This window comes from Gobius niger, assembly GCF_951799975.1.
Source record: "Gobius niger genome assembly, chromosome: 9".
Classification (NCBI taxonomy): domain Eukaryota; kingdom Metazoa; phylum Chordata; class Actinopteri; order Gobiiformes; family Gobiidae; genus Gobius; species Gobius niger.
Genome location: NC_136860.1, coordinates 23,779,061 through 23,792,797, shown reverse-complemented (window position 1 = coordinate 23,792,797; position 13,737 = coordinate 23,779,061). Strand labels below are relative to the sequence as shown.

The window sequence follows — 13,737 nt, the reverse complement described above, 5'->3', positions numbered from 1 at the left end:
TTTTTTTGCACGGGGCGTTTTCAGGAAATGTGTATACAGTAAGTAAGGGGACTTTTAAGGTGGACTGACTTCTTTGTGACTGCCTCTGTTCAGTTCTGCTCGTGTCTTTGTGTAGTTTCTTTGAGATTTTGCAACTTTCGACATACGTCCCCACCACCGCCGCCACCCCGAATTCCTTATTGCAAAGACTAAATAAAAGCTCTTGACTACATCACAGTCCATGTTTGTGGTACTTCTGTCTCAGCATCAGCTGTATTATGTTATGACATTATGGTAGGAGCACATTTGAATCACTTGTTGCTTATATAATTAATATATTGTTAGGTTACTATTACATTGCAGCTCCCCATATCACCACTAGAGGCACATAAACTTAAACTATTCCTGCACCTTCGAATATTAATCGGTATTAATGGAATTCCAAGAGAGCAAGAGTTTGAACCCTATATCTTTCTAGTTACTACATAGCTAATAATGGCTACATGGTTAATTTTTCAAATGTGGTCATTTTTTTCTGGGCAGTCAGTGTTCATGCAACACTTACTCCTGTTCCATTTTGTTGTCTTAGTTCTAAGTATTGTGCTATTAGAATCACTATAAATGGACAGAGGTATTCATAGTTGCAGATAATGAAAACAAATCGCAGACAGTGTTGTCATAGTTATGGCTACTGTATCTTAGAACACTATTTGGTATTGCCATTTCTCTTGTGACCACAAACCACTCAAGTACATCAAATTCAGTGCATTACAAATCATAGTCAAATTTGGCTGTCAGCTTTTTTTTATACCACACATTATGTAATGTTAATAGGAGTGGGCTACACAAAAGAAACATGTATTTTAGCACTGCGTGGCTCATTTGTCATTTGTCAGGGTTGTTTCGATACCGATACTGGTATCATATTGTATGTAGATACCACGGATTTTCCTGGTATTGGTGGGTACCTAAATCCAAACCTATTTGATACCAAATTGTGTTTTTTGTGTTTTCAAGCAGCATATGTCACAGTGCACAGACTTCGTTTCATATGCATGAGCCATGTGCTATAGGTTTTGGCATATGTTTACAGGCTTCGGTGTTGTTGTTTTTTGGGTATTGGCGACTACTCTGAACCCAAGTATCAGTATTGGATTGGATGGGAAAAATTGCATGGTGTTGGAGCCAGATGAGTGAGAGCTGCCTGAGGTGGGGCCCTCGACATGGAGGAGCTCTATCTTTGTAACTTAGAGAGGATGCACTTAAGCCTTGGGACACTATGCACCAGTATGAAACAAGGACAAACAGTACATTCTGCATTTTATTCACAAATCAAACTCTTAAACTCTTGCCCAGCACTCTGTAAGCCTTTTTTGGGGAAACAGGCACGGAAAATTACAAAATCATGAAATGCAGAAGGTTTGAACAAACTGCAGTTTACTGTTGAAAAGTTGGCAGCGGCCCATTTTCGATTACATGAAACTTCTCATTTGTCAACACTTTAGGAAGAAATAAAGTTTGATTTACCAATGGAGAAAATAACAGGGTCAGATAATAAGCACTTTACACTCTATATGACTTAATCATGAGAGTGTCATAAGTGGGAGTTTTTATTTTATTTAAGTTTCGGGTTGCATTTGTCAATGTCAAAATATATCACACTGTCATTAGTGGCCTTTGTCCCGTAATGCATCCAGGACTTACATAGTTGCTTTGATTCTATAGAAAGTTCCTCTGTTCTTGTGGAGTATTCTTTGTATACAAGGTATGTGCAAATAAGTGCCTGGCTGTTGGCGTGTCTTGGCAGAACAAGTGACATTTTTGAGTCTATTGCATTTCCTAGATTTCTCATACATGCAGAGTACATATCAGGTCATGCACTGTTGTGTGCTTTGCTTTACAGGCAAAAGAAAAGTAAAATGAGGAACAAAAGTTGACCAATCACACATCCCCAAATGCTTGTCTAAGACATTTGGAAATACAAAACCAAACCGGAAATAACTTAATATTGACTTCCCGCCTCAAGGTGCAATCATAAGTGCACTCATTAAAGACAACTGCCAAGGAATGTGCAATCTTGTAAAAATAAATTCCAGGATATGTTTTTTTCTTTTCTTGGATCAGGTTCAAAATGTACCAGACATTTTCAAGGAGGTATTATTTTAGTAAAGTAAATCTCTAGATTTGGTCCAACTAGTTTTTAACAACCATGTTTCTAAGGTTAGGGGCCTTAGGAATAATAACAATTGAAAAAAAGTGTTTCCATTGCTTAAGTAAACTAAATTGACAAAATGTTTACTTATTTCATAAAAAAGTATGGATTTCACTCTACATTTAACCTCCAAACCAGGGGCGGATCTAGAAAAAAAATCACAGGGTGGCAAGCAGGGTCAGGGATCATAGGGCGGCAACACATTTTTCAATGTCAAATGCTTACAGCAGGGGTAAGTTTTGCTTGTGTGCCAGGCATTTTTTTCTGTTTAGATGCAGGCTGAGCCTTCCGAAATAATATACAAAGAGTAGCATTGTCCACAGTATAAGTAGGAGGTTTCTAACAACTTTATAGCTAAATAAGGAGGTACATTTTGAATGTACCTCCTTATTTAGCTATAAAGTTGTTATAATTGTTTGTCCTGTCAAAAGAGTACTAACTGAGTGTGAGCCTCTGTAAGCTTCTAGAGCAGATGTGAGACATCACATTTGTTAAACAGACCAAAAAACTATTAAATGAATCAGGCTTTGAAGATCTGGATTGCAACTAGTCCTTGAAACAATGCATTTATGAAGTGCCAAGTTGATGACTATACTAGAATTTAGCAGCTGAGGTGCCAAGACCTTTACTAGATTTGCCCCTACTCCAAACCCAAGTTATGTATATACATATAGTCCAAGCCTCAATGCTATATTTGAATAAACATTGTTCTCTGAACTATAATGAAAAGTGATGTGGTTTTTTAGTGTGTTAAGTGTCGTAACAATTCACTAAAAGAGAGTCTTTTAATTCATTATCTGACTCTATAGGCAACACAACTCAAACAAATTGCATTACAATTCTCTTATCTCACAAATCTCATATTTCATATCTCATATTATATTGCATAAAATCTTTATCTTCAAGTTGAAGCAAAAATCTTTCAAAGCTTGGTAGACACACTGTCAAGCTTGTCTCCTAGACCTAGGTGCTGTAACATCATCAACCGCTCATACATCATTAGTCAATGTAATTTCATGTTAGAGTTTTAAATTTATTACAGCTGTGGAAAAACAGTCAACCGTGCGATATTAGCGTTATAGCTTAGTCCTTTTCAAACAGGCGTGACTTTGACGAGAAGCAGGACCGGTGCCCTGTGGGAAGACAGAACTGTGTGCGAACAACAGGAGGGCACTTTACAGACACACTCTCATGTAACCGGCCTATTACATTATTAACGCAACGAGCATCAGGCTGTATAAAACATGCTGTTCATTTACACAATGTGTGGCCACCAGTGCAATCGAGGTTAGTAAATGCCACATACTCATTGTGTAAGCAACGAATGGAGAAAACCACACAGAACCGCGTGTGATTCAAATGCTTGCAAAGTGCTCCAGTAGCAATCCAGCACAAAAACATAAACAGTAATTTTTGTATCCACAGAGGCAGTTATGACTCAGAGCTTTGTCAAAGAATGATTGAAGATTATTTGTGTTTCTTTTCAAGGAATAGCTTGATTTTTTTATGTGTGTGTTGGGAAAGAAGGATATTTAAGAAAGTCATGATGTCTTGATTTGTACCACCCAGAAAAGTTATGATCATAAGGAAAAGATTAACCCTAAACAAGGCTATATTGGCTCCATTGGTGATACACATTGTCCTTTACTTTTGGCCTATCCTTCAATGACAATCAAACGATTGGTCAGGAGCAGTGGAACATTCATCATTTATCCATTTTTGTGGACGTGCTGCCCCTATTTACCATTTGACATTGCGTTTATTACAGCATTAGGGCTCCGAATGTGTGAGGTAAAAAAAAGGTGATCCCCTTTTGCATGTGCTGCTCGTTTTGCACATGGTTGAATGAGCGCTCAGCGACCTATCTTATAAAGCTCTTTCCCAGGAGTACCTATAGCTGGAAGATGAGGTCACTGTGCATGTTTTAGGCAAATGGACGAAGTCCCAAAACGAAATAGTTAGGCCTTTAAAAGCTATACATTGAAAAACCCCACAAGGTTTTGGGTTTATTGAGTTCTTTGTACCAGAAATGTCAACCTTTATGACACAGTATTTAAAATTTCAGCTCCAATTTCACATAAAACCAGTCAACTCATAACCAAACCCAAATCAATAAGTTTCATGTGGAAAATCATACCTCTGTGAAGCCACTCTTTTACTCTCGACAAGTGACATTGTTTTCATTCACTCCATACGATGGTGATAAGCTACCTATGTCGACTGTCCTAATGGTTACACACTGACCACCACAAACCACACCACTAACCCCAAACTACTTCAAATTTCTGGCCTGGTTTGGTTTGGTTAGCTTTTTAGATGTGATGAGATCAAGCATTCGCAGGTGGTATGGCTAAATAGTGCTATTGTATACCGAAACAAATATTTAAAGCCTGAAAATCACTTGACATAATCATGAGTAGTTGACACCTTTTAAGTAAAGCTATAGAGCCCCTAGAATAGGCATGAAACAGTGTACCTACAGAACATAAAATTACCAAATCGTCAAAACTTTATGTATTTAAGTGAAGCCACACGGTGGTATTTTCGGTTGCCATGCTTTTTGAGTTGTTTTAATGATAAACAATGTGGGACTGCCCTCCTCCTCCCTGTTGGCATCCTTCAGGCCTTGTCCGAACTGCCGAGAAGTGAAATAAAAGCAGCAGTAAAACGGAGGGGAAATTTGGCAGCGGTTTTGCCAAACCCTTCGGCCGGCGCTCCAGTCGAGAGACCTGAGAGTGCAGTATTGTTGTTTTACTATTGACTAATTACTCTGGTTCCTGTTGGGTGTGTGCGCCTTTGTGTTCAGGAAAAAAGCTTGGACCTTATAAGTATTTGCCTGTAAATTTGTGTATTGCACACACATTTCCTTCATTATAGCATTTGAGTAAGACTGTATGGAAGAATGTGTAAGTCCACTTTGTATAAAGATTGGTAAAACACTCTAATGATTAAGAAAACATAGCATGCCAAGCCTTATGAATACATTAATGCAATATATTCAAGATCAGATTTCCTCACCGCATGCTATGCAATTGCAACACCCACAGACCAATGCATTTAAAACACTGCAAGTAGTATTGCAGAGTAAAATCCAGTTCTTATTTTTAAAACTCATTCTAATTTTCACAAATCTAACAAAACTAATAATCTGTTTTAAATATATGCGCCTGACTTAACAAGCACACACAAACAATACTGGGGCCAAGACATTTTATACTGTTTTGAATCTGAAAAACGTCACACAACAGTGGGAATGTGTAAAACTCACTAAGTGTTCATGTGATCACATAATTCTTGTGATGCTTCCTGCAGAGTGAATCCTGTTTGTTTCCATCACAAGCTGAATGGGCTTCAAGGGGCAACATTTAGGAACCATTGAGCTTGGAATTAGGGAAGTATCCCCTCGGTTCAAATGCACTACAGTGACCATTTTTCTATACAAACAAAAGCCAATGAAGTGTTGCCCAGTCTAACGGCGGTATCGCGTGCTAAACACGCAAAAATGTGTGGAGGAGGGCCACTCACTGTTCACTCACTTTTCATTATATTCAACACTTCACACTTATTATACAAAAACGTTAAAAGTGTTTCTGATGTTTGACTTTCACTTGGCTCAAAGTGAAGCATTAGTTTAACTTTTGAGTCATTGCCCTGGCTTCTCCAAATACAGGGTGTGCTGACAGCTACTGTAGATAGATGTGTATAGGGAACTTGCATAACCCCAATACACTGTTTTTTTCCCTTTAAAGCTGATTACATAACAGTTGCATGCTAAAATTGTTTTCAACTCACTTACAAAGCCATTTCGAGTTAAAAATATTTAGTTTGCTTTTGTAAAACTGTTTATGCTTTGACTCACAATCGACAGAAAGATGTTAGAACAATGCAGCGTCCGAGCCAAAGAGGAGTCAGTGGAAGCACTAGGGAAACAAAAAACAAATATGGTTATTGTTGGTGATCTGGATACTGTCTGGAATCATTTAATTGGGTTTGGATTTGCCAGCGGCTTCGTTAACGGCAGGACTGAGAGTGTGCAGCTGAAGCTCTCGTGCTTGCTCTAACTTCCCGGTGAAATATGAAGTGGTGGAGCTGACTGTCAAGCATGTTTACATTGGTGGTTTCCTAGTGAACGGAGGAAACAGGCCCTGAGTCAGACATGTACGTTGACAAGGCTGAAGGCGTTACTGTCTCGCAATTTCAGGTGTGAAAAGCAGTACTGACTTTGTGCTATACGAACGAAGTGAGAGTGTAAAGAAAATGGGTGATAGGAATTTAGATAAAGACAGCTGCAGAGTATTCAAAACAACACAGAAAACAGCACAAGGAGAATCTAAATGAGAGTAAGTAGCAAAGTTTCCTGGCCGCTGTTGCTGCTTGTTACAGTTAGTGCTATTACTACTGAAACTTAACAAAAGTAAATTAGGGTAGTCGATTTTTAACCGCATCACACAGCAAAGGATTCAAACATGATCCACTAAGTCAACTAGTTAAGGTAGCTGGGTGGGGGCTTGTTGTTTGAGGGTTACCGCCCAATCTCAACGGCCGACTTTACACCTTGTCTTTGTAACACACCACAGTATATAGGGCATAAAAATACAACATTGTAGAACATCGTAATGGAGATGGTAATGACAACAGGGTAGACAGATTACAGAATATAACATGCATATCTAATGTGCCTATGTAAAACTGGTATTAATTTATAATGACAATGAGGACATTGTTATGATTAACAACAATAATTATCCCCGCGGGAGGTGTTCCAGGCATGTCCTAGTGGGAAGAGGCCTCGTGGAAGACCCAGGACACGGTGGTGGGACTATGTCTCCGAGCTGGCCTGGTGTCGCCTCGGGGTCCCCCCAGAACAGCTGGAGGAGGTGTGTGTGGATCGGGAAGTTTGGGCGTCTCTGCTGAGACTGCTGCCCCCGCGACCCGGCCCCGGATAAAGCGGAAGAAAATGGATGGATGGATGGATGGACAATAATTATGATGATTATTAAACAGCATGAGGTGAAAATGCTGTGAAATGAAGCCAAATGCTACTCTTTTGTCAATACTGCTAAATGTAAGGTAAATTCTGCTGACTGTATGTTTGATAATTGGAATTGCAAAAGGATATAGCCTATAGGTAACTCATAAATATGTACAGATATATAATTCTGTGTTTATAACTCGTATAATTTACGTATAATCAATGTAATGTTTGACTCTATGTAGGGTAGGCGAACGTAAGCTTTCTTGTTTCAGCCTAATCCTTTTGAGCCTCCATAACTGTTTAATTGTGAATTTTGAAGTTAACAGCTCAAATATAGATAAATACAAATAAGGTTAAGGTAATAATAATAATAATAATAATAATAATAATAATAATAATAATAATAATAATAATAATAATAATAATAATAATAATAATAATAATAATAATAATAATAATAATAATAATAATGCATTGGTGGCAAGTTACTATTGCAGCAACTGCTGCCGTGGGGTAGACTGACAGAGGCGAGACAACCAGTCTGCGCCATCGGCCCCTCCGACCACCACCAACCACTCCCTCACTCACTACATTCACTAGGCTTCCTGGTGTTACCAAATGGTCTCCCATCCAAGCCGTTCCCTGCTTAGCTTCCGAGGTCTGACGGGATTGGGCATAGCAAAGGCCTCCATAACTGTTTAATTGTGAATTTTGAAGTTAACAGCTCAAATATAGATAAATACAAATAAGGTTAAGGTATACTTTATTAATCCCCGTAGGGAAATTCATTCTTTGCATTTGACCCATCCTCAATGCCGCTTGGGCGACCTGTAGGAGCAGTGAGCTGCCAGCATGGGCCGGCGCTCGGCCAGAGGATTCACCTATTGTACATGTTTTTATTATCTGGTTTACAACCCAGCTTAAACATAAATACATAATTTGGACACACACTGGACAGTAATTTGTAAAAAGTTTCACAGCTGTGGACACGGAATTGAGTGATAAAAGTATACAGTAATACAGAGTTATTATGTGCATCAGCTAAAACCTACACACAATGGCAATCTGATGGAGATGACCGGTAGGAATTTAACAAAAACTAAGGAAGTTTGAAAAGAAAAACAAAGCAATCATTTCCAGCTATGTTATCTTAAGAAAAGCACCACTTGGAGTCAAAGTAAAATTAAAGCATTGATGTAATTATTGGTTGGTTTCTAAATTTAAAATCCTTAGTATTTCATCCAATATGCAACAGACGATGTTGCATAAAGTTGTTGTTAATTTTAGACTGGAAAGAAACAAAAGCAGGAATAGGGGCTCGTCCTTTGTAGATTATGTAGAGCTGTAATCAGCCATCTCCACCAGAACCTGTTGTTGCTATATCGGGCTAATTATGAGTCTGTCCTAATGGTGAGTCATTACTGTGTATCAGTGCACAAAAGAGGTCACGTAATGTTCAATGCCCTGTTTACATTCCTGTTGGGATCACAAAGATTATGGCAACAGTCGACGTCTTTAATATTTTAGAAGAGGCAGGATGCAGGTTGACAAGTACAAGCCATGTTATTTTTTAGAAGATGGCTTAAAGAGTGGATGAATAAATTCCAAATCACAATAGAGCAATATTTAATAATAATAATAATAATAATAATAATAATAATAATAATAATAATAATAATAATGGTATACACTTGTATTGCACTTTTCAAGCCTGTGTTACCAAGTTTCTCAAAGCACTACATGTAGTCAGTATTCATTCACACCATAGCCTACTTGGTGGTGGTAAGCTACTATTGTAGTCAGTGGAACAATCATTCAGTATTTTGGCAAAAACTATTTAGGACATTTCAAGATTAGGCAACAGATGGGATGGCGAGTTACTGGTAACAAGTACAACATATGGGTCAACACAAGTCGGCCTACAACACAGGGTCTCTAAAGTTGTTAGAAACAAGAATAGAAACAAAGATGTTCCATACTTTGATGTTTTCCATAGCACTGAGGTTCTGGTATGTCAGTTTAACAGGAAATGCACATACTGTTCATCTAGTCTGTCTGTTTTGAAAATGTGGGGTTGTATCTGACCTTTGAGAGATGAGAAGGTTTGGATCACGAAACCATGAGGTTTGGTTTAAACGCCACCTACTGGTGAAAGAATAAAGACGCAATTAACTTGCATAGCAGATATGCCTTTAATGCGTAATCAAGACTTAATAAGACTAAAGCATGTAATTACCACCATGAATATAATCAATTAAGAAATTTGTATTAAATCTAATTTAGTTGCTTCAATTGATATCCCTTCAAATTGAAATAGTCTGGAATTATGGTGGATAATAAGCATCTTAGAAAAAAGCATAGTATACAGATCAATGTTATGCAAAGGGCCCATAGACAAAAAGGGGACAGGAAAGAAGTTTAATACAATAGATCCATGGGAAAGACCATTGATGGGAAAGACAGACGCTGTACTGGTCACGTGTTTTGTACGTGACGCATAATGTGAAGGACCCTCTGCGTGTGACGCACAAATCAGTCGACAGTGCCTCAGTTCAGGTCAGTTTAGAGAGGTTTTGGAGGACAGACAACCATGGCCCTGAGGGTGATCCGTACGGTTATCCCTACTGGGTCAGCTGCACTCAGTTCTGTAAACATTGTTCACAAGGTAAGGACCAGAAAATGTACTTATGTTTGCATGTCTGTCGCGCACCAAATCACAAGGACACGTTAGCCGCACGTAGCCACCAGCTAGCATCTCAGGCGCTACCATCACAACAACCAGGATCTGTCTCTTCTGTTTATCAAAAACAAATACACAGCAATACGACACGGACAACCGTTTGGACTCTGTAAAGACTCGGCGAGGGACGTTCGAAGGGAAATGGGCATTCTCCGATTTTATTTTAGTTGTTTGTTTTTTTAGAATGAATTGAACACATTGGACAAAAAAAACTCCGTGTATTGTTCTGCCTACTGTTCGCGTGGATAATCTTGGTATTATGTTCATAGGTTCTTAATACATCTCATTAATAAAATAAAAATAACACCAGTAATGATTGTTTATTTTGATCTTCTAGGCCGGTGTCCACACGAGTCCAGTCCGGAGCCTGCGTTATGGCTGGTGGGCGTATGCACTGGGTGAAAGGACCACACCGAGACTGAACCGTCTCAGTAAAATCTTTGCCATCGAAGGAAACTTGGCCTCGGGAAAAGGAGCATTTGCTCAAAAGTTGGCTGACAAACTGGGTAATTATGGTCTTTCGTCTGTTTAAAGCCACTATAAGCTATTCTCAATGATTTTTTTTTCATCAGTCAGTAGTGAACCCTGCTCTGCACCTCACCTCACCTGGATTGGCTCCACGTCCTTCACTCGCCTCCAGAAGCTGCACTTATAATGCATTCAAATGGAAATGTAACGCATTGATCAGCAGAATAAATAAAATATGTAACAAAAACAACATTTTGATTTTGCTGAACAATGCTTTGTTATGCACGTCTCTGTTTTTGGAATTTAAAACAATTGTTGGCATGTGAGACGTGTTTTGGTGGTGCACTGTGAGGCGAGGGGGGTGTGGAGCTCCCATCTACTTCTGCCAGACAAAGTTAGCTGTTTCGATTGTGGTGCACCTTGTGACGCTATGTGGGCTTACAACAGTGCAGGGCTGCCATATTAATTTGCTTACAGTGGCTTTAACATTAACAATTAAATTATAAGAATTGTACTTAACATATCTGCCACATATTCAGGGATGTTGTATATGCCTGAGGCTGACACGTTCTACATCGACAAGATGAGTGGTGATAAACATCCCCTTCCTGTTGCCTTCAATGGTATGTGCAGCCTGGAGAAGTTTTACACTGACCCAAAAGCTGCAGACGGGAACAGCTACAGGCTCCAGCACTGGATGTACCTCATGAGACTACTACAGTATTCAGATGCCATTGAACACATGCTCACCACAGGTAACAACAAACTGCATCTTCTGTGACATTGGATTTTACAAATCAGCTCTTGTATTTTTATTGTAAAATTGTTGTGTAGGATATAGACTGTATCAAAAGTGATCCATATTATAAATTGTAGTTTTGTATCATTCTTAAATGCTAAATGAATGTGTGGTTTTCTTAAAGGCCAGGGAGTAATCTTGGAACGATCTCCATTCAGTGACATGGTCTTCCTGGAGGCCATGTTCAAACAGGGATACATCAGAAAAGAGTGTAAGTGTCCCTGTTGTAAATGCCCAATATACAGAATGACATTATCATGAAATGGGTAAAACAGTTTTCACTGTTTTTTATTACACAATGGTTTCCCCTTTGTTTCTTATAGGTGTGCACCACTATGATGAGATCAAACATATTAGTATCTGTGAGTTCCTGCCCCCACATCTGGTCATTTATGTCGATCAGCCAGCAGAAGAGGTTCAGAAAAAGCTGAAACAGAGCAGCAAGGTTAGGAATCCTAAATATCAAAATGTAGATTTACTAAATCATTGGATTAGGTTTATTTGATTGTATTATTTATTGCTTGTCATTTTAAAATAATCAAAATTATATTGAGTTGATGTGTTTAACTGTAACCTTACTTTACTTTCTTAGCCGTATATCCAAAATATACCTCTTGCTTACCTGAAGAGCATTGAGGATAGTTACAAGAAGTCTTATCTGCCTACTGTTAGGTAAGCATCTCAACAATATGTTTTAACTTTCATGCCCCTTCCTTTTTAATATTTGAATGTGCCATTACAGTGAAACATCTGAACTACTTGCTTACGATGTCGTTCAAGCACAAGACATTGAAAAAGTGGCAGAAGACATTGAGTATTTGTCATTTGAGAAAGGGCCGTGGCTGGAGCAGGACGATGTCACCTACCATCACATGAGGATGCTGTGAGTTTTCATTTTTCACATTGAAATAACAACATGTAAATTATAAACAACAATAATGATAATTATTATGATTTGTGTTACTTTATTATAATGTTTTTTTATTATTAACAAAAAACGTCTTGGTCTTGTTGATGAAGCAGTTGAACAAGATTTTAACATTTTGTATAATTATTAATTCTAATGCCTTTTTTTTTTTTTTTTGACAGTGTTGAGGACAAAAACAGTGTGGCAGAACTGACAAACATACCCAAGTTTCTTCCAGAGATAACCATTGGAGCCCATGATTTTGATGAGAAATACTACGCCTATCGATCGGTATGGTTTAATTCTGTTAGAAAGACAAACTGTTTAAAGTGGAAAAGTTATGCATGGGGCTTAACGATAGACTTAAAAACATTATTTTGGGTGCCACAGCACTGATATTTTACGTTCTATATTTTTGGGAATTTTGTCTAAGAAGTAAATAGTAACAATGATGAAATACAGGCACCAGAGCTGGTGAAGACTTCGACTGTGGCTCCTCCTCTGGCTCAGAGCCGATTAAGTTGAATTTGTTGGGTTTGATAATGTGGAGGACATTTTGGGTTTTAAAGGAATAGGCCACCGTTTCTAGATACTGAGATTAGTTCTTACCTTAGATATGTTCTTACCTTCTTACCTTCTTTAGGATTTCGGACTACTCCTGGTATTATTTTTATATTTATCACAAGGTGTAAGCAAACCACAGTGATTAAGGGTTTTTGAAGATCCTGGGTTTCAGAACCAAGTGAGACATTTCTGTGTGGAGTTTGTGTTCTTCAGTTTCCCCTACCACTGAAAATATGTACAATAGTGTCCTTTCAGGGCCAGAACTCCCAAGATCGAGTGCTGTTTCTTTGACACATTTCTAATACTAATTAACACACTGTGGTCCACCAGTTCCTCATAGACACTGAAATCTGAATCCCCTTCCTCCAATCTGCACCAAAGATTTGAGAGAATGATATGTCCATTTCTCTGTTAATTATCCTATCTTAAATTATATTCTACCTGCAAAATTAACCTTATGCTAGCCGGCATCTTTGAACTTATTACCATCCCTCACATACAAGAAGGCAAATGCCAGATATTGTACAAGCCTGCTGCTATTATCAGTCTTGCAGAGAAACATCGCCTGACCTTTTCTGTTTATTGACCGGAGACTTTTTGATGCAAAAAAGTGAGAGAGTATCACACAAGGCTCTGGCCTGACATTTTGTTCTTGAATCTTGCTCCCGGTGGAGAGACACGAGGTTACAGTCAAAGACGTGGTGTAATCTCTATCAACACTGTGGAGTATAGGAAGAAAAGTCATGCAAGGGCAGTGTTTGTTATTCCTGAGGCTGATTTAATTGCACATCAAATAAAAAAGTATTTCTGTATTGATTCCAGAGTGTGATGTGTGACTTTAACCAAAGTTTCTTCTATTCTTACAGCTCCCAGGGAAGAGGTACAGCCCTGGTTATAACAGAGACATTGGAGACAAGAATGTCCTTTTCAAGTGAATACTAACCTCAATCAATCTATTTTAAGGTAGTTTGTGGAACACATATTTGACTATATAATTGACCTGTCCACTGATCATATGTTGTACATCTTATATGTAAATTAAATACAGTTTTGAAACTAGTATGTGTTTTTCGTTTTTCTCTCTAGATAAAAG

The 13,737-nt window shown here is 38.4% G+C and overlaps 1 protein-coding gene across 1 annotated transcript; it reads left to right on the top strand.

Moving 5' to 3' along the window:
* Nucleotides 1–9,681: 9,681 nt before the first annotated feature.
* ndufa10 (NADH:ubiquinone oxidoreductase subunit A10) lies at nt 9,682–13,695 on the top strand. The gene is made up of 9 exons (XM_079563188.1): nt 9,682–9,831; nt 10,244–10,412; nt 10,914–11,129; nt 11,298–11,384; nt 11,497–11,618; nt 11,766–11,845; nt 11,916–12,056; nt 12,263–12,371; nt 13,511–13,695. Exons 1-9 carry the CDS (start codon nt 9,757–9,759, stop codon nt 13,577–13,579), a joined length of 1,068 nt encoding a protein of 355 aa, XP_079419314.1. The 5' UTR covers nt 9,682–9,756; the 3' UTR covers nt 13,580–13,695.
* Nucleotides 13,696–13,737: the final 42 nt, after the last annotated feature.

Bases quoted from the DNA above. Each gene is read 5' to 3' on its own strand.
- ndufa10 (XM_079563188.1), top strand. From the start codon at position 9,757: ATGGCCCTGAGGGTGATCCGTACGGTTATCCCTACTGGGTCAGCTGCA. The intron at 11,619-11,765 runs GTTAGGAATCCT...TTACTTTCTTAG, and splicing joins AGCTGAAACAGAGCAGCAAG to CCGTATATCCAAAATATACC. The intron at 12,057-12,262 runs GTGAGTTTTCAT...TTTTTTTGACAG, and splicing joins TACCATCACATGAGGATGCT to TGTTGAGGACAAAAACAGTG.